General features: G+C 32.3%; 1 protein-coding gene across 1 annotated transcript; it reads left to right on the plus strand.

Annotated features, from left to right (window-relative positions):
- Positions 1-81: 81 nt before the first annotated feature.
- LOC115877448 (exportin-2) lies at positions 82-22,214 on the plus strand. The gene is made up of 18 exons (XM_030893601.1): positions 82-290; positions 367-512; positions 576-768; positions 830-975; positions 1,028-1,228; positions 1,520-1,687; positions 1,744-1,873; positions 5,922-6,275; positions 8,538-8,736; positions 8,794-8,897; positions 10,745-10,901; positions 12,922-13,013; positions 13,069-13,274; positions 15,877-15,974; positions 16,033-16,200; positions 16,262-16,424; positions 18,319-18,463; positions 21,754-22,214. Exons 1-18 carry the CDS (start codon positions 206-208, stop codon positions 21,906-21,908), a joined length of 2,910 nt encoding a protein of 969 aa, XP_030749461.1. The 5' UTR covers positions 82-205; the 3' UTR covers positions 21,909-22,214.
- Positions 22,215-22,470: the final 256 nt, after the last annotated feature.

Raw genomic sequence — 22,470 nt, forward strand, 5'->3', positions numbered from 1 at the left:
TATAAATTGCATTTATAAACTCTTGTAAACTTAAATTAAACAATTTAATATTGGCAACATTGACCCGCGGAAAAATTGGAATCTTCTTTCTTTGTCTATGATTCAGAAAGTGAGGTTAGTCACCGGGTTTTTGATTCTTGTTTTCGTTAAAAGATTTTTAAATAATTTTAGTTGATATATTACCGCATTTTACCTTTTAGAAAAGATGGAAATTTCAGACGAAAATCTACGCACCTTGGGCAAATACTTATTTGAAACATTAAATGCCGATGTTACCGTCCGTAGAACAGGTAAACACTTTATAAAATTAATTTTACTTTTAAAATAGTTTTAAAGCATTATTTACACAATGTTTTATATTTTTAGCGGAAAAATTTCTAGAAGGTGTCGAAGTTAATCAAAATTATCCTCTTTTATTGCTTCATCTTGTTCATCAACCAGAAACAGATATGCTGATCAGAACAGCCGGTGCCATAGCTTTTAAAAATTATATCAAGCGAAATTGGACTGTTGTATGTATATTATATAAATTCGTACCTTCTGTTTACTTATAGTGTGAGTTTGTTTATTATTAGGTTGAAGATCAGGCAGATCGTATTCACGAATCTGATAGAACTTCGATAAAGAATCTAATAGTAACTATTATGCTTACGGCCCCTGATAATATACAAAAGCAATTGAGTGATGCTATAAGTATAATTGGGAAGACTGATTTTCCTACAAAATGGCCACAATTGATAACAGAAATGGTTGAAAAATTTGCTATAGGTTGTCCTATTCTTATTTTTTATAAATTTTGAATTTTTATTACTTTTCTTTGTATATCTAGGTGATTTTAAGATAATAAATGGGATATTACGTACGGCACATTCCTTATTTAAAAAATATAGGTATGAATTTAAATCAAACGAGCTATGGACTGAGATAAAATACGTCTTGGAAAAATTAGCAAAACCTCTAACCGATCTTCTTGTGGTAATATTTGTACTAAGAAATTGTATTTTTCTTTGAATTATAACGTTTTTAGGCAACAGCAGGTGTTATTTCTGCAAATGCATCTGATATTGTAGCATCACAATTAATTTTCAGCTCGCTAGTGTTAATAGCCAAAATCTTTTATTCTTTGAATTTCCAAGACCTTCCAGAGTTCTTTGAGGATAACATGGAAGTTTGGATGAATCATTTCCATGCTTTACTGAATATTGAACAGGATACTTTGGAAACACCCGTAGGTTTTTTATTATTATTACTGAGTGTATTGTATTTTATAGGGTTTTTCTTTTACGAATAGTAATACAAAAATGCTGTTTTCTCATTACTATGCTTCTTTTTTTATGAAACTAAAGATGCTACACACTTATTTGTCCTTGCCATCTTTTTTTCCAAATTTACCTTTCTAAGAGGGCTAGAGGCAAAAGTAGCATAGTGATGCGAAAACCTCATCTTCACATCTTTTATAATAAACGAAAAATCACATGCAAATGAGCCAACCTGTACTGAATATTATTTCCTGATTTAGGGAATAGATGAACCAGGTGTTTTGCAAATGCTTAAATCCCAAATTTGCGATAATGTGGCACTTTATGCTCAGAAATATGATGAAGAATTTCAAAAATATTTACCACAGTTTGTTGAAGATGTTTGGAGTTTGTTGAGCAAGACTGGATTGCAACCAAAATATGATTTGGTGTGTTAGAAGTTTTAATTAATAAAATAAAAAAATGTAATTAATTATATTTTTAGCTGGTTTCCAATGCATTGCAATTCTTATCAACAGTAGCAGAAAGAACTCATTATAGGAACTTATTTGAAAATCCTAGTGTTCTAAGCAGTTTATGTGAGAAGGTTGTTATTCCTAACATGGAATTTAGGGGTAAGTTTATAACTATCTGATTTTTATACAACAAAATATAATATTTGATAACAGAAGATCTTTCAATATTGAACATTTTGCAGAAGAATTCTTTTTTAATTTATAATCAATAGTAAAGAAAGACTAAATATCATAGTTTTGATCTTACAATCTAAAATTTTACAGTAGTCTATGTAAAACAATTGCTTATCGTATGTATGATGTAAGCAAGAGTTCCCCAAAAAAAAATATTCCATATAATTTTTGTTATAGTATTTTATTATTGATTCTTTTTTGTTTTTATGTATCAATCAGAATTATTATTATACAGGGTCTCCCAGGAATAAGTGTAGGTATGTTAATTGGTAGTATAGTCCGACCCCAGAAGCACGCCCATGAGGTTTTTTTTTGACATTCTTCTTTGAATAAAAAGTTTGAGGAAGGAGTATATCAAAAATCTTAGAACGAACGCGACGGGCTCCTAAAATGGCCGACTTAAATTCCCGTTTATCAGTGCCGTTCTAATTTTATTCCAAACGTGACAAAATATGATGTAGGGTAGACTCAATAATTTGTTGTTTTATTTTACGTTGTGAATAAATGTTGGTAGTTATTAAAATTGTTATGAAAATATATAATTCTGATAAAAATAGATAATTTATAATAATTGTTTATTAACACAAACATCCGATACGCTACTGAAGCAGGTAAGTCAAATCGACGTATCTAAATTCTTTGACATCTAATCTTTGACAAGTAGTAAATGAAAACGAAAATGCAAGAAAAAATATATAATTAGTTAATTTAAGTGAATTCCATAAATGATCAGTTTACTGCAAGTATGTCTATTATATAGTCACTTACTAGCGAAAAGTTATTCCATTATTTTACTCGATTTTTCACTCGAGACAACCAACTATTTTACAGTATTTTTCGATAAATCGCTAGTGTCACTAAATAGTGTTACTGTTAATTTAAGTTCTGTCACAATTTCCATCTAGATTTACTACCTTTATACAACTATCATTAATAGAATAAATAATAAATAACATAAAATAAGCTCAGTAAAGACTGACAAATCCACAAAATTTCAAATCAAATTTAAATGCGTCAAATGAATCGTCAAACGGGACTATCAAGGATCCCCACCCTAGAGTCCTTTTTCCGTCCACCATGCATGAATACATGGATAGCATTATACTCCTTCCTTAATCTTTTTATTCAAAGTTTTGAACAATATTTATAGCTGCCAAGTCGTAAATTATCAACGAGATTGATGAATTGATGAATTTGAACAACCGTTGATGAATTTGTAGAAGAAGTTGTTTTCACTAGAGAATAAGAGAACGCACAAAATCACAATTTTGTCTATTTTTACTGACAGTTCGACAAGCAAAACGATCCTTTAAGGTAGCCGTTTTTAAAACGCTTAGCGCAAAGGGTAAAGAGGCGCTAAGCGCGTCAGATGAGATTACCCAAATCGGTAGTCAAGTTCGCGCTAAGCTAAAATTAACGTCATATACGCTGGGCGTATAAAAGCGTTTAGCTGTTTCTAAGTTACAGAATTCGAGCCATCTACCACCCCTTGAAATACTTGCACTAATTTCTGTGACACCCTGTATATTTGATCTTATTTTGAAATGAGATTGGTTAAACCCACGGCCACACAGAAAGCGTTTTTAGCGTTTTGCGTTTTTTGCGTCTCAAGCGCTTTTTGCGATTTTTTTCGATTTGTGTCCATTAAAAACACGCAAACGACGCAGAAGGTCTGTAGTTTCTGTCAAGATGTTAATTAGTAATGTCGCAAGCTCGTTGATTCCCGGCCCGTTCAACAATCAATCCTGTGAGAAAGAGATAGGCGAGATCGGCGCGGTTAGCGTTGGAGAGACGAAGATAAAAGATGCTGGGATTGAATTGTGGACGGGCAGGGGCATATATTCGGCTACAAACACAACCTTGTGTTACCACTAACCTACTGTTAGCGCCAGTGGTGTGTGTAAAAATAATAATTATTATTATTTGCTATTTATTTTACGAATTTTAGTTGATATGTGTATAGTTTTTTTATGTTGTAGTGTTGTGGTTACTTGTTATAATTATAATATAATATAATAAATACTTATAATTATATAATAGAATAGTAAATATTACTAGTTGCTAACGCAATTTTAGGACATGATTTATGAAACTTTTTGGAGTGAAACTTAATTTGAGTTAAACTTCCCGCACGCTGGGAGTAAAAATTCAAGGCCGTGACATACGAGCTAGCAAGACGGCCCTGACACACGAGCTAGTTGTAACGAAACGTGTTAACGGCTTAGAAATACGTAGTGACGCGACTGGTATTTGTAAGCAGTCAACGTGTTTATCAAAAATAGTGATATTTTAATACAAATTTTGTAAAAGTGAATCAGATTATTACGTGTAAAAAACCATTTGTTACGCGTATAAAACTATTTGTTACGTGTAACAATCTATTTGTTACACGTAAAAAACAATTTTTTTACGCGTCAAAAACTTATTGTTTCTGGTAAAAAAACCTTTCTTACGCAAAAAAATATTTTTTACGTGTAAAAAACTATTTGTTACAAGTAAAAAACTGATTTTTGCGCGTCAAAAACTTATCGTTTCTGGTAAAAAACTTTTTTACAACCTACAACCTAACCAAACTAAAAAAAAAAATATTATTTACGTGTAAAAACTATTTGTTATTCGTAAAAAACTATTTTTACGCGTCAAAAACTTATTGTTTCTGGTAAAAAAACCTTTCTTACGCAAAAAAATATTTTTCACGTGTAAAAAAACTATTTGTTACAAGTAAAAAACTGATTTTTACGCGTCAAAAACTTATCGTTTCTGGTAAAAAACTTTTTTACAACCTACAACCTAACCAAACTAAAGCAAAAAAAAATATTATTTACGTGCAAAAAACTATTTGTTATTCGTAAAAAACTATTTTTTACGCGTCAAAAACTTATTGTTTCTGGTAAAAAAACCTTTCTTACGCAAAAAAATATTTTTTGCGTGTAAAAAACTATTTGTTACAAGTAAAAAACTGATTTTTACGCGTCAAAAACTTATCGTTTCTGGTAAAAAACTTTTTTACAACTTACAACCTAACCAAACTAAAGCAAATAAAAATATTATTTACGTGTAAAAAACTATTTGTTATTCGTAAAAAACTATTTTTTACGCGTCAAAAACTTATTGTTTCTGGTAAAAAAACCTTTCTTACGCAAAAAAATATTTTTTACGTGTAAAAAACTATTTGTTACAAGTAAAAAACTGATTTTTACGCGTCAAAAACTTTTCGTTTCTGGTAAAAAACTTTTTTACAACCTACAACCTAACCAAACTTTTCTACAACCTAACCAAACTAAAGCAAAAAAAATATTTTTTACGTGTAAAAATCTATTTGTTATACGTAAAAAACTATTTTTTACACGTCAAAAACTATTTGTTTCTGTTAAAAAAACCTTTTTTACGCAGAAAAAAAAATACTTTTTTACGCAGAAAAAAACACTTTTTACGCATAAAAAACTATTTTTTAAGCGTAAGATATAAAATATTCTTTTAATTTATTACTTTTTTAACATTTCAAACTACACTTTTTGAAACATTTCCCTCAAATTTTTCAATTTAATAGAATCTTCCTAAACAAAAAAATATTTTTAGATAAAAATATTTTTATATAATAAAACATAAAATATTTTTAGATAATGCCCTAAAATGAAAAAAAAATGCATACTATTTAATTTATTTTTATTTCATTATTAAATATAACGTTCGCCTATGACGTCTCAACTTAGAAATCGCTAAAGACGATGCAGAAAACAAATGATTTGTTTTCATTTGCGTTTTTTGCGAGACACGCCTAACGGTACACGCTTTTGGTGGGGCCACTCCTATATAATTCTGTTATTTTGTTTTAGTCGCTAAAGACGCTTCACGCTAAAAACGCAAAAAACGCTTCCTGTGTGGCCGTGGGCTAACGTTGTTTAATTTTAAATAATGAAAAATGTCGATGTTTAAAAGTAATTTTACACTCTGACTCTAAATTCTTGTATAGTGACGGACGAAGAACTTTTCGAAGACAACCCGGAAGAATACACGAGAAGAGACATCGAAGGTTCCGACGTGGACACGCGCAGGCGCGCCGCTTGCGATCTTCTCAACACCCTAAGCATCCAGTTCGAGCCGAAAATCATGGAGATCTGCGGGCAGTACCTCCAGGTGATGTTATCCAAGTACGTGGAGAATCCGAAAACCAACTGGCGCAACAAGGACACGGCCTTGTACTTGGTCATATCGCTGGTCAGTAGGGGATCGACGCAGAAACACGGCGTCACTCAGACGAGTCAGCTGGTGAACATCAGCCAGTTTTGTCAGCAGCAGATATTGCCAGAGCTGGAGAGGCCTGATGGTAAGCATGGATTTTTTGGTTATTATTGAATTACAGGGTGTTTTAAACAACATGTGCGATCTCTCGTGGGGACATTCCTCACGTAAAAATAAGATTTATTTTTCATATCAACATGCGTGTCCGATTCTGCTTTGTTTCGTAGCTACAGGGGATTAAAGTCTTCATTTTTTTTTCAATTTGCTATACAGGGTCCGGCAATAGTGCGTCGGGCATCTGTAGCTCCTAGAATAGAAAACTTGAGAATTTTGTTTAAGTGCATACCTAAAGTATGTACCAGTATGTATTTCAGGAAAATATTTTAACTTCTATAGGGTGGCTCAAAAAAGTGTGAGTGGACCCGGATGATTTTTTTTAAATGGAACACCCTGTATATTATTACATTTTTGGCTTTCTTTCAGATCACTTTACATAACTCTAAGATATGAATAAATAAACTTCGATAGTTTCAGAGATATTAAAAAATAAATCAAAAATATATACAGGGTGGTCCGAACTGTATTCCGGAAACTTCGGCAGCATATTCTGCACATAAAAATAAGTAAAAAATTTCGTATAAATGTATGTCTGAAAATGCTTAGTTTCGGAGATACAGGGTGTAGAAGTTTCATTTTTATTTCGATTTTTTCCAAATAATTTCTGAAGTAACGTTAATATTTAGATGAAAATTGGTGTCTGGAAGTTTTTTGACGTGAGAAAATTGATTTTGATGTCAATATGACTCCTGTGTGTAGGGGGCGCCACCTACATATGTTTTAACTGTTTTGAAGAGTAATAACTCTCGTCCGTACCTGTATAAAACTACCGAGTGAAAAAATATACATTTCCGTGACTTTTTACGTAAAAAATGCCTCTTGGTAAAAATCGCTACGAGCAACGGTTCTCAAGGTATTTAGAATGGAAATAGTCAATACATGTCATTATTAACAAAAAATAAACACGTTGAGTAGATATAGTTATTGGACTGAAATAATAAATTTGGGAAATTTTTAGTTTAAATTAATCATAAATTTTTCTGCGAAAAAAACGATGATAAAGAACTTTTGGCACAAAAACATTTGAAATTTATGATTTCAGTCTAATAACTATTTAGTCAACATGTTTAATTTATGTCAGTGATGACAGGTACTGATAATTTCGATTCGAAATATCTCGAGAACCATTACTTGTAGCGATTTTTACCAAGAGACCTTTTTTACGTAAAAACCATCGTAAATGTATATTTTTTCACTCAGTAGTTTTATACAGGTACGGACAAAAAGTTATTACTCTTCAAAACAGTTAAAACACATATAGGTGGCGCCCCCTACAAATAGGAGTCATATTGACATCAAAATCGATTTATCATGCCAAAAAACTCCCAGATACCAATTTTCATCCAAACATTGACTTTACTTCAGAAATTATTTGGAAAAAATCGAAATAAAAATGAAACTTCTACACCCTGTATCTCCGAAACTAGGCATTTTAGGACATACATTTATACGAACATTTTTACTTATTTTTATGTGCAGAATATGCTCCCGAAGTTTCCGGAATACAGTTCAGACCACCCTGTATTTTTCAGCCCTTAAAAAAATTATTAAAAATACAAGAACTGTTCTGAAATCAAAACTATTTTAGATATTTACATTAGATGGTCTGTAGTTACTTTGCTATAAATATATAACTCGTAAATCATACAGGTTGTATGTTCAAAATTCTACGCCCAACTTCCTAAAATATAAAATAATTTTTCTTCGTTTTTTTAAATGGAACACCCTGTATATTATTTTTTCAATAGACAGAGAATTAAAAAATGAACATTTTTTTATTTAGAGTATTTCAAAATTTTTAACGGTTGTATAAAGCTATAAAACAAATAAATCAATTAATTACTAAAATATTAGTTATTAAATTAAAAATAAAACGTAAAAATCTTTAAAAAAGGATATAATATATTGTTTCTCAATTTTAAATTAAGATACATCTCATAAATCCATCACAATCTGGCAGCGCTGTCGCCCTCGCTTGTCACTTAAAGTTGATCACGTGCATCGGAAATTGTTTTGCGATTACTGTATGTATAAAATTCATAAGAAAAAAGAAAACTGGCTTAAAAATTGTTAAGCTATAGGTACATAGCTAGTACAATATTTCAATATTAAAATCGCAATCGCAGGTTACAGTCGCAGCGATTTAAAAATCGCAATCGCAGTTACAATTGCGATTGGAGAATCGCAGTTTTGCTCATCTCTAATACATACCAATGCTTTTTTCTTCCAGTGAATGAATTACCAGTACTTAAGGCTGACGCCATCAAGTACATAATGACGTTTAGGTCAGTATTACCGAACGAGGTTGTGGTTTCCACCCTGCCTCAACTCATCAGACACTTGCAGAGCGAAAGCGCAGTCGTTCATACGTACGCGGCTTGCGCCATTGAGAAAATACTAATTATGAAAGACAGCAACAATCAAGCTATGTAAGATAACAGTTCATAACATAACAGTATAATAGATAATAAGGAATATTTTTGCAGAGTTTCAGGAGGTCATATTCAACCGTTTGCCAAGGATTTGATCAGTCAATTATTGGAGGTGTTGGAGAGACCTGTATCAGAGGAAAATGAATATATTATGAAAGGTAAGTGATTATTTGGTCCTAAATTATACCAAGACAATACAATTGGGGTTTACAAAAAACATTTTTGTAACACAAAAAATGTACGTTATGAAATTTATAACGTCATATTAACTGTATTTCGGAAACTTCGGCAGCTTATTCTCCAGGTAAAAATAAGTAAAAGTAAAGATTTCAGTTAACGTCTTCTTTTTGCTGCCAGGGCTAATCTGGACGGGGCCTACTTTGTTTACGCGGAATCCGAACTGCGGTCCTCGGCCATATCATGGTCAATGGCCTACCGACTTGGTAAGTGTCTAAATCGACTCTTACTCGCGAGATATCCGATCTCATCCGGCCTCGAACCGGCGTGAATGGGCCAGTGTGTGTCAATAGATTTTATACTTTTGCCTTTTTTTGGACAACAGCACGATACAGAGTTTTGAACCGGTCACCCGTCCATCCACTAGTATCACCTTCCGTCGCTTAACTTCGGTGTTCGAATGGGAACCGGTGTTTCGACGTAGCTGGGTCGTTGCCCAGCAGTATTGTATAAATGTATGTCCTAAAATGCTTAGTTTCGGAGATACAGGGTGTAGAAATTTCGTTTTTATTTCGATTTTTCCAAATAATCTGTAGTAACGTCAATATTTGAACGAAAATTGGCGTCTGGGACTTTTTTGACATGAGAAATTTGATTTTGATGTTAATATGACTCCTACTAGGAGAGGGCGCCACCTACATATTTTTTAACTGGTTTGAAGACTAATAACTTTACGTCCGTAGTTGATTGTAAACTACTGAGTAAAAAATATACATTTACATTTTTTACGTAAAAAAGGGCTCTTGGTAAAAATCACTACGAGTAATGGTTCTCGAGATATGAGGAATCAAAATTATCAATACCTGTCATCATTGACATAAATTAAACATGTTGACTAAATAGTTATCAGACTGAAATCATAAATTTGAAATGTTTTTGTGCCAAAAGTTAAACAGAAACTGTTTTATCATCATATTTTCGCAGAAAAATTTATGATTTAAAAAAATAAAAATTTTCCAAATTTATTATTTCAGTCAAATAATTTTACTTTTTGTCAATTATGACATGTATTAACTATTTCCATTCTAAATATCTTGAGAACGGTTACTCGTAGCGATTTTTACCAAGAGACATTTTTTACGTAAAAAGTCACGGAAATGTATTTTTTTTCAGTCAGTACTTTTATACAGGTACGGACGAAAAGGTATTACTCTTCAAAACAGTTAAAACAAATGTAGGTGTCGCCCTCTACAAATAGGAGTCATATTGACATCAAAATCAAATTTCTCACGTCAAAATACTCCCACACGCCAATTTTCATCCAAATATTGACGTTACTTCAGAAATTATTTGGAAAAAATCAAAATAAAAATGAAACTTCTACACCCTGTATCTTCAAAACTAAGCACTTTAGGACATACATTTATACGAACTTTTTTATTTATTTTTATCAGCAGAATATGCTGCCGAAGTTTCCGGAATACAGTTCGGACCACCCTGTATACAGTACGTCTGTCCGTTCTGTAGCTACGGGGTATCCATGAGAGGGGAAACGATATTCTCTCGATGTTTTTGGTAAAAAATTAGACAACACCCCATCAATAAAAATTCCACAAATTTGCAAGTAGCCAATAAAATGAGTGGGCGGACCGATTTGCGGTGACGTACTCGTTAAGTCGACGTATAAGATATATTGCTGTTTATTTAAATGTTTTTTGTCCGCATTCCTTTCATAGACACAGATCCAGCAGACGAACTGTACATATAATATATAACTGAAAATATTTACAATTTATTCAAAAATGTAATAGTAAACTATTATTTTCAGCTTTAATGAGGACATTTTCGACTCTACAAGAATTGGTTATACCTTACTTGGGTGTGGCATTGCCGAAACTTACTGAAATACTTAAGGCTGTTACAAAGAACCCATCTCGGCCACATTTCAATCATTACTTGTTTGAAACGTTCTCCCTTTCTGTCAGGTAAGAAACAACAGTGTTGTAAGTTCAGATTGGTGGGGTTAGAATCTAGAAAAGTACACTATCATTGCCATTAATTGCCACGAAAATTAGATTAAAGATCTCGTCTTGCTATCAGATATTTACATCAGACGTTGACGTTTTGTTAGGTCTTCTATTAAGACGATGTTGGCACAATCAATACATTTTACAATTTAGATAGATTTTAAACTCTTTTTGTGAAAAAAGATATCTTGGTTTATTTGGGTTTACTTAGATATTAATGAGGCAAATTACAGTATTTTTAAATATTAAAAATTGGTGATAAACTCTCACGATATCAAGATATTGTATACAGAGAAGACCAGGCTACTAGTAACATAGCAAGTTGCCGGACGAATTTACGTTTACCCGATTTGCTTTCATACTTGAGATTCACTGCCGCAGTCAGTACTCGAGTCCGCAGTTGCAGTTGTGCTTGGACGGGTCGGTCGTGACAGACTAGGAATACGACGCGAGGAGTGCCGAGTATTTATTATTTTCATTTTAAGTGTTTACCTTCACTTAATGTAACATTTAAAATAAAAATACTTAAATATTTATTATTTAAGTGTGTTTACAAGCCAAAACTATAAATAAATAAATTCTCTAAACCCCAAAAAAAAACTAAAATATTACTCTAAATAAAAAAAAAGTTATAACAAGTGTTCAAAAAGACCACCTTCTTGTGCTAGACAGAAGCCTAGGCGGTCGTAAAATCCCCGTCTGACATTGCCTAACATATTAGGGCATAGTTTGGAAAGCCTCTCGTATTTTTACTTGAAGCTCATCCAGATTATTAGCCCTATTATGACCATACAGTTTGGATTTTACATAACCCCACAAAAAGAAATCATTGGTAGAAGGATCTGGTGATCTAGCGGGCCACAAAATAGTTCCATATCCACTAATTAAACGGTTGCGAAAAGTATTGTTCAAATATTCTTGAACAATACGGGTATTGTGGGCAGGGCAACCATCTTGTTGAAACCAGACATTGTGGAATCTTTCTCTCAATAACTCACGAATTCTAGGGACAATCTGCTGCTGTAACAAGTCCAAATACTTTGCAACAGTTAAATTGCCCTCTATAAAAAATGGACCAATCATATGCTCCTCTACAAAACCACCCCAAACATTTAGCTTTTGAGGATATTGCTTGCGTACCTCAAAATATCTGCAAATTTTCCCGAGACCAATATCGTACTTGTGTAGGGTTATGACGACCCAATAAAGGAAAACTTGATTCGTCGGTGAAAACTATACGCCGAATAAAGTTTTCATCTAAATTGGCCTTTTCCATTACAAAATTGGTCTTCATGGAAAATTTCTTGAGTTTTGCGCGCTTTATACGATCGGTATCCATTCTTTTTAAGGACTCTTTTTACCGTGCTAGGTATCTGTTACCTCAGCAATTTGATTAGTTGAAAAAGTGGGATTTTGATCCGCGGTAGCAGACATGAACACTTGCTTTAACTCCTGTTCTTCATTAATCAACACATCAGGCTTTTTGTGTTTTTGTGGGGACACGCACCCATGTGTTTCAAAATTATTAATAACTCTTGATACCTATAGTAGGCAAAGATGGAAATGGCCTGTTTACAAAAGTTTGTGGAAAAATTGTTTGTATATCCCGATAAGACCTATTTTGGAAATACCATTTTACAATTTGAATTTTCTCACGAACTTCGTAAACATCCATTATTTTACTTAAAAAATACGTTTTACACGATAACTGTCGCGAGAATCTATGTATTCGTTTTGGCTATTAAAACACGAATAAATACAAATTCTGAAACATTCTTATCACATATTTACCTATTTTTATTTTATCGCATTTTTTTGCCTGCTTTTTATCCGGCGGATTATTTTTATTCGTCCGGTTCTGCCTATGTTACTACTACGGTTATCCGGTCTGTATACTTTTTTACTTACTTTCTACGTTCAATAGTCTTTGCCATTAAAGTGAAATTAAAGAGAGTTAATTTATTGTCTGTTCTTTTAGAATTGTATGCAAATCTAATCAAGCTGCTGTAAAATCGTTTGAGGACATTTTGTTTCCGATTTTCCAAGGAATCTTGCAACAAGATGTACAAGGTACATGTTACATTGTATATTTTAATTTAAATCATCTTTCAATCTATTTTTTTAGAGTTCATCCCCTACGTCTTCCAAGTATTATCACTGCTATTGGATTACACCCCTTCAGGATCGTTATCTGATGCATACATGCAACTTTTACCATGTTTGTTGGCCCCTGTACTTTGGGAACGACCTGCTAACATCAGCCCCTTAGTACGATTGTTGAGAAGCTTAGTAAGCCAAGCGGCCCAACAGATTATTGCTCAGGATAAGTTGGTAAGTATTATATGAGGAGCAGACTTACTAAATGCATTTTGTCTATTTTTGAAGATTTTGAACCAAAGGTGGCATTGCAACTACATACACAGAGTCACAATATTATGCCAGAAATGATGTGGTAAATACATTTTCTCCCATTCGAATTAAATGGCGAAAATACCTTAGACTTGTGTATGTCCTTGTGTGCTGTGGATATACTGTTGTTTGTTTGTCATTGCCAGATGAAGAGTTTTTTGTACTACAACTTCTCTATTTTCCGAATAATACCACTTAAAATAATGAGTGGAACTACGCCTAGGAGCCATGTAGTTGGGGATACGGACCGTGGTAGTAGAAAAATAAAGAGAAATTTCACGTCTAAAGGACAGTTAACAGTTTTTTTCAGTTTTTTTATATACCATCAAAACTAGATTTTTCACCTGTAGGTGTACTATTTTTATGATTTTTTTATCAATTTTTTAAGCATACTAGTTTTTCGGTAAGTTTCTTGCAAAAATCCTGGCAGTTTTTCTTTGCCAAAAATCGAAAAAATGGACAAAATGCATCTAGAAAGTCTGATCTTCATATCATTATTCATGCATCTTATAAAGAGGATCTGGGGACATACTGTATACCTTTAGCATAAAAAACTTTGAATACAAATATTAAGGAAGGAACATATTAAAAAATTTAGATGAAGCGCGATGGGGGCCTAAAATGGCCGAATTAAATTCCGGTTTATCAGTGCCGTGTTAATTTTATTTAAAACTTGTAAAAATATAATATAGGGTAGACCCAATAATTTGTTGTTTTATTTTACTTTGTTAATAAATATTAATAGTTATTAAAATTGTTATAAAAATATATATTTTTAATAAAAATAGATAAGTTATACGCTACAGAAGCAGGTATGCCAAATTGTCTTATCTAAATTATTTGACATCTAATCTAATTTTTGACAAGTAGTAAATAAAAGCAAAAATGCAAGAAAAAATATATAATTAGTTAATTTTAAGCGAATTTTATAACTGATCGATTTACTACACATATGCATGGTACAAAGGAAACAAGGTATGATCGATAGCGGCTCCAATTTCGTTAACTTTGCGCATACCACCTGTGACGTCATATGCTATACAAAAAAAAATATCCATATTGTTCAATTGTCAGTAATAAAAAAGACCTAAAACTTTGAATAAGAAGGCTAAGGAAGGAGCATATCAAAAATCTTAGGTCCACCGCGATGGGACTCAAATATGGCCGACTTAAATTCCGGTTTATCAGTGCCGTTCTAATTTTATTTAAAAAATGTAAAACTATGATGTAGGGTAGACGTGGGGTAGACTCAATAATTTGTTATTTTATTTTACGTTGTGAATAAATGTTGGTAGTTATTAAAATTGTTATAAAAATATATAATTCTAATAAAAATAGATAAGTTATAATAAGTATTTATTAACACAAACATCCGATACGCTACTGAAGCAGGTAAGTCAAATTAACGTATCTAAATTCTTTGACATCTAATCTTTGACAAGTAGTAAATAAAAGCAAAAATGCAAGAAAAAATATATAATTAGTTAATTTAAGTGAATTTCATAAATGATCGGTTTACTACACGTATGTATATTATATAGTCACTTACTAGCGAAAAGTTGTTCCATTATTTCACTCGATTTTTTGCCGAGATCTACCGCACGCTACACAACCAACTATTTTAGAGTCTTTTTCGATAAATCGCGATAGTGTCACTGTTAATTTAAGTTCTGCCACAATTTCCATTTAGATTTACTACCTTTATACAACTATCAGTATAGAATAAATAATAAATAACAAAATGAGCTCCGTAAAGACTGACAAATTCACAAAATTTCAAATCAAATTCAAATGTGTCAAATGAATCGTCGAACAGAACTGTCAAAGATCCCCACCCTATAGTCCTTTTTCCACCCACCATGCATGAATACATGGATATCATTATGCTCCTTCCTTAGTCTTCTTATTCAAAGACCTAAAATAGGGAAGAATTAGGACATAACACCAAAAGTCATGTCAAATCATCGTGTTTGACATTTGAAAAATTATTTTCACATTTATTATGTGTCATCTGTTTGACAATTTGAAATTGGCGCGCGGAGCTTGCCGACTAATGGTGCCGTTTATCACCTGTGACGTAGTGACCAATCTGCGCAATATTGTATTCTTTGTATCATGACACGTATGTATATTATTTAGGCACTTACTAGTGAAAAGTCTACCGCACGCTACACAACCAACTGTTTTACAGTCTTTCGATAAATCGCAATAGTGTCACTGTTAATTTAAGTTTTGCCACAATTTCCTTCTAGAATTACTATCTATAAACAACTACCAGTTGTAGAATAAATAATAAATAACATAGAATAAGTTTAGTAAAGACTGACAAATCCACAAAATTTCAAATCGAATTGGAATGTGTCAAATGAATCGTCAAACAGAACTGTCAAGGATAGGTGGAACTACTTGGATAGCATTATATTCCTTCCTTGATCTTTTTATTCAAAGATGAAATTAAAAGCAGTATTAAACTCTTCTCTTAATCTTTTTATTGATTGATTGATATTAATGATTAATTTTCCAGCCTGGCTTTTTGGGCGTGTTTCAAAAACTGATAGCTTCAAAGACCAATGACCATGAAGGATTTTACTTAATGCAGGCACTTATTTTACATTGTCCTAAGTAAGATTTCGTGTGTAACTTTAAAATTATTTAAACTTACTAATTGTCGATCTTTCAGGGAATGTTTGCAACCATACTTGAAACAAATATTTTTCCTTCTATTCCAAAGGCTGTCGTCCAGTAAAACCACGAAATATGTGATAAATGTAATCGTTTTCTTCTCGTTATTTATTATCAAATACTCGGCAAGTGATTTAATCACCATGATCGATGGAATCCAAGATCAGTAAGTGTCATTTTTATTCTCTACTTTATAAGACTTTGTAATATAAATAATTCTCTTTTAGAATGTTTGGTATGGTTTTGGAAAAACTGTTCATCGCAGAGACACAAAAAGTTACTGGTCAAATTGAAAGAAAAATTGTTTCTTGCGGAATAACAAAACTGTTGTGTGAAAGTCCCGAGATGTACACAGGAAAATATGCAAAATATTGGAATCAGCTTTTACAGGTATTTAAATCGGACAATAATGTGACTTTTTACTTTAAAAATTTAATAAAATAACTATTTTAACTTTTTTTTGGTAATTTACGTTCAGTTGTTCCAGTTGGGGTTTGAAACCTTTGGTGTTCCAACCCTAGATCATATATACTTACGTGGATAAGTAAATCACTATGAAAACTGTCGCAAACATATCAACGACTTCCATTTATCTTCTTTTTTTTGTTGCACTCGCGGTGCTTCTACTCTATCTTTCCTTGTCGAGGACCTATCGTCCGCGCGCCAAATTTGAACATTAATTTTAAAAATTTAATTTGTAAAATGCTTATATTTGAACAATAAATTGAATGTTTACTGTCACAAAAGTTAATTTATAAAAAAATATACATTTAGCCACTCTGTACGAATATCAATATTCTTAGGAAATCTAACCAGAAAGTATGCATGTGGCTTAATATAAAATTAACTTCTCACTGAACACACTTGCATTCTTGGCTATATAAAAACGGTCGATAAAAGAGTAATTAATACAATTTTTAAATTAAAAAACGCGAAAAACAAGCTATAGAAACAAGCGTCGCGCGTCGTTACACAATGGAAATAAGATTATGAGCCATAGATAAATGAAACAAGTTTAGATTGGAAAGTGCCCATAAGGACAATGTAAACACTATTTGGCGCTATTCTTGCAACGGTCGCGACCCAAAACTTTTGAAAATTTCGGAGCGGTTCGGCTTTTTCTGGAATTATATCGCCAAATAATTGTTTATTCAAATTTATTATTATTTTAGTTTAATTTTATAAATAAAAGACATTGTGTTGCATACAAGAAACTTTATTTTATATAAGGACGCATGTATGAAATACCTATAAAACATTGGAAACCGACGTTATGCCACGATCCACGATGGTTTTTGCAGTTCACAGCACAGCTTTTTAAGTTTTTAATGCCACTTTTTCACAATTATCACCGGTTGGAGTAAATAAAACTTGAATTAAACTCACAAGATAGCAATTATTACTTTGAAAATGGACGCTATAAACACTTTTCGGAATTTCTTTAATGAGAGCGGTTTAGATTTTGAAAGATCATTATGATTTTTGAAGATTCTGACTTTGACAAGAGAAAATTATTTCTGTTTTTGTTTGCCGTTGTTCTTAGCGACCGCTATAGCAGCGCCAGATCGCGTATAACGGTCGCGACCCAAAATAATTTCGCGATCCAAAATTTTTACGGGCTTTCCGATCTAAACTTGTTGCATTTATCTATGATTATGAGCATAATTATGACGTATGATTAATGACAATGAAAAGTTGGTTTCCATAACAATGTATAATTTGTACTTTCTAAACCGTATAAAATTGTGATTATTTTGCAAATACGTGCAACTTTGAATGCGCATGCGCAAAGTTAGGTTCTCGAGGAAGACAAACCTATTGAACGTTTCATAAGTGCAATAAAGAAGGTTTGAAAATGGCATGTCGTGATGTTGGAGACATATTTTTTAATGCTAAACTTATGGCGTTGATTATCCACGTAAGTATATATAGGGTTACAACAGCAAAATTAAACACTAATTCAGCACAATACACCAAAACACTTTACTTTTGCACTGGACTAGTCTTAATCATCTGCTTATGATGCTAACAGGGTTAGCGAAATGCGCGTCCAGTGCAGAAGTAAAGTATTTTGGTGTATTGTGCTGAATTAGTGTTTTATTTTGATACATGCAATTGTGATTGGACTTTATCAAAAAATAGCGGAAAATATACTAGAGGACTATATATATATAATCCTAAGAATAATACTATAATCCTAAGAATATAGATTCTTACACTGATCTGATTTAGATTTAGACATTCGACGAGAATTATGATGGTACTGATGGTAATTCCGTTTCAGGCACTTTTGATGTTCTTTGAACTACCTCCAGATGAAAGCACCTTCCCGGACGATCATTTTATCGAAGTAGACGACACACCCACTTATCAAACGTCAAATGCCAAGCTAAATTTCGCAAACGCCGACAAAGAAGATCCCGTAGCTGGTAAATATTATTTCTAGATCATATTGTGTAAAAAGATTAATTGTCGTCACCAACGAGATCTAAATAAAGGGGGAGACAAACTATGGTAATCACAAAACAATTTCCGATGCACGTGATCAATTTTGAGTGACAAGCGATAGCGACGGCGCTGCCAGATTGTGATGGATTTATGAGATGAATCTTAATTTAAAAGTGACAAACAATATATTTATTATATCATTTTTTAAATATTTTTACGTTTTATTTTTAATTTTATTAATAATTATTTATTTGTTTTATAGCTTATTTTACTATTACATATTGGCAAAAACTAGTCCATTATGAAGATTATTCTAAGCGTTATTATGGGTTATTTATTTATTTATGGATGTACATTTTACAACGCCATAAGTGGTAATAACAAGTAAGAGGGTGCATAAAGAAATATCACAGAATTTAATAAAAACTAACGTAAAAATAACTTTGACAGTGGTGTAATGTGCTTATCAATCAAACTTACTTTTCTGACTGCAGTCAAGGGTAATAAAGAGCCTTTATTGTTCTTGTTCAAAATAGTTTATCAGGGAAACTAAAAGCTCTTTGCTTTGACTGTTTAAATGCTTCGACATATTTTCAACACACAATTTCAAGAAATGCAATACAAAAACTCGATAATTTAGTTCTTAAAAGAACTGTTTGTGCTTCAAAGTACAATTTTTAAAAAAAGACTATGAAAATAGTCAAAAAAACGAGAATTACTCACGAAGATTCAACAACAACACGATATGTAACATGTAACACAAAATAATGACTGACATTAGGATAATTGTCAAATAATAAACGACAACCTTGCTGAAAACGGCGCAATGTGACATAGCGATCATAAAATTCGGTTTAAACTAATTTTTGCAGCTTTAATCTAAATAAAATATCTGTTACAATCATTTGCTCTATAAAGTAAAATGAAGAGTTGCTCGGTATCTTAAATTATACAACAAATTTAAACATTTTTGCCAAAATTTAATTAAGTCAGCTTTATAGACTTTAGTGTCAATGTCGATATGATTGATGACGTGCATCGGAAAATGTTTTGCTATTACTATATTTACATGTTTTCGCTCTCAAACATGGTTTTCAACAAAAATCGATGATGACATATTTCTGCGGATTGCGTTAGATCTGCGGCTTGTGTTGGAAAACGAATTATGATATTAATGTTTTTTTTTTCAAAATACCTATGGAAACCTTTATATTACGGTAGAATTATAAATGCAAAAGGCGTTTTGTTGGGTACAGGGTGACACGCCAAGAGATGGGACCAATTTCATTTTAGGGGTATATGTTCTAATGAAATTAGACAGCTTTAGCACGTTTGTAGATGGACACATCTAGTACGTTGGCCGGGAATAATAGGGCTTGCTCAATAACAATAGGTTATAAAGATATTTTCAGGGACTCACCGCACCAGTGTGGGGTATTAGGGTTTTAATATTTATTGTAAGTTTTGTTAAAATATATTTTGTTACATAACGTAAAATAATATGATAATGTGGCAATACAGATATTTATATTAAATTTTTTTTTTATTAAAACAACTTTCTCAAAATATTAAAACAACTTTCTGTCAAATTTGCCACCTCTGTCTTTTTTTTGAAATCGACCAATAAGAGCTCGAACACACTGACGACCAGGTCGCACCGGCCAGGCCGCTGCTACCTCTAAAACCATTAAATCAAATGATACAGCGCACACTAACACGGCACACAGGCCGTCCGTTGGTCGTTGCGACCAGCAGATTGCACTAAAATATTATTTTCTGCAGCTTGTTGCCGGTTTTCCTCTAAATTAATAATTTTTCAGATGAAATCCCTCAAATTCAACGCACAATATTTTATTTTCTATAAGATATAGTGTTTTAGTGTAGTTTTTTAATACACACGTGCAGAAAATCCAAAGAAATAGTACACAGACTGGATGAAAGGGAAACTTAAATCTAGTCTCTTTTTTTTATCAAGGGTCGATTCTAGTAAAAATTCAAAACATTTTTATATGACATACTCTATTTATGGTTGGTATGATACCTGTTATTATACCTACGAGTTTCGATGTTAAATAATAAAAAAAATCATATTTAAAGTTTTTCTACAACCACTTTTGTTTTTTTATTAAATTAGTTTTTTAGTTGTATTGTAGTCATGTACAAGGATGACAACTGTATTTTAAATATTATTTAATTTTTTTATTTTTTTTAATTTAACGTATTTCAAACAGGGTCCATTAGACTATATTTCTACTATGTATGTACATTATTTAGAAAAAGAGTAAAAGTAACTTAAACATTCATAAAAATAGAAGTATTTACTGTTGTAGATTCTCAGTAACTATAAAAAATAGGAATTTATATTGTAAACATTGAAATAATTGGAAGCTAAACTTTCTACCTGCTTATATTTAGAGCCAGTGTCTGAAGACTTTTTTTTACGATGGCCCTAATATGTTTACTTCTAAAGTCGATAAGAGCCATCAGTAGAACTCCATATCAGTAGAAAAAAGAAACAGAATATCTCTTTTTTTATCGGTCGCGCGTACACAATGCTTTTTGTTCTGCTTGTTCGTGCGCGCTCGGTTCGTTCGGTCTAAAATGCCCAAGTCTGGACGCACCTTTAGGAACAATACTGTTTTTGTCCTTTATTGATATAATGCTGAAAATCTCACGAGTTACATGTCTCACTCTACACATATTAAATTACATAGACGTAGGATGTAGAATATTCTGTTATGAAACGACTGATGGAATAGCAGGCATCGCGGATTTGAAAAACATGGAAATAACGACGTTATCGTGTAGTCGGGGTTGGATATTTTACCTACTCCATTTACCACACCAGTATTTATTAACGAAAAATCCAAGAATATTTTAAATGCATTATTTAATATTAGAACATTTAATAAGCTCATGAATAGCGACTTCGCTTTTTAGTTAACTCGGATATTTTAACATTTCTGAAACTTAATTATTTCTGAAACAATATTTACTAATTGGTAAAACGTAAAAAATCGTTAGATCTGACAACTCTGTTGAAACTGGTCGTTCATCTGGCCGCAGCTATAAACGCAATACATCCGGCCAGCCGACGCGACGGCCATGTCGTTGCGACCTGGTCGTCAGTGAGTTCGCGCTCTAATATCAATATTCATTTGGCATTTCCCAATTCGCTTGTATATGAACCTACCTTATATAAATTATATTCCGTTATTAAACTCCTTGCTTACTTTTTTATTCAAGGGTTTAAACAGTAACATTTTTTCAGGTTTAGGAGAACCAAGACAATTCTTAGTCCAAAGTCTAGCAACGCTAGGTGCGTCACAACCAGGTCGTTTGCCCACTCTCATCAGTAACACAGCTCCACAATCGCAAACTGTTCTACAGACATATTTGGCAAAATTCGGCGTCCAGCTCGTTTAATATATCCTTTTACTCTGTTTTTATCTTTATCTCTATTAAATATTAGCGTACCGATTTTTATTTTATACGTATGCAAAGTTGTAGTCCAAATGTATGCTGTAGGTTGGTATACATTGCCAGTCTGTGAGACTCAGTGTTGTAATTAATATTATATATGTTTTTTTGTACTCCATATAATTATTATTTAGATGAGATGTTGCATTTATTATGGACTGCAGCTTTAGGATTGATAAGCGATTAACGAAATCTCGGATGTTATTTAGTAATAATATTTATGCCCTATTTTTTAATAATAAAGGAAGCTAATTAAAAAAAATAGTTTTTTTAAGAATAGTTTGATCAGCGATCTTTTAACGTTACGTCATATACTGTCGTATTCTCTTTCACTGGGGCTCGGGACCTAGGTGAAAGAAATCTTTGCCTAAGGAATCCATCATTTGATTTGAGGTTATAATTTTATTGACGTATACAGAGTGGTCCGAACTGTATTTCGGAAACTTCGGCAGCATATTCTGCAGATAAAAATAAGTCAAAAAGTTCGTATAAATGTGTCTTAAAATTA

Source organism: Sitophilus oryzae, unplaced genomic scaffold (genome assembly GCF_002938485.1).
Source record: "Sitophilus oryzae breed Bouriz unplaced genomic scaffold, Soryzae_2.0 scaffold_1492_pilon_pilon, whole genome shotgun sequence".
NCBI classification, from domain to species: domain Eukaryota; kingdom Metazoa; phylum Arthropoda; class Insecta; order Coleoptera; family Curculionidae; genus Sitophilus; species Sitophilus oryzae.

Bases quoted from the DNA above. Each gene is read 5' to 3' on its own strand.
- LOC115877448 (XM_030893601.1), top strand. From the start codon at position 206: ATGGAAATTTCAGACGAAAATCTACGCACCTTGGGCAAATACTTATTT. The intron at 1,874-5,921 runs GTAAGTTTATAA...ATTCTTGTATAG, and splicing joins TCCTAACATGGAATTTAGGG to TGACGGACGAAGAACTTTTC. The intron at 8,898-10,744 runs GTAAGTGATTAT...TATTATTTTCAG, and splicing joins AAATGAATATATTATGAAAG to CTTTAATGAGGACATTTTCG.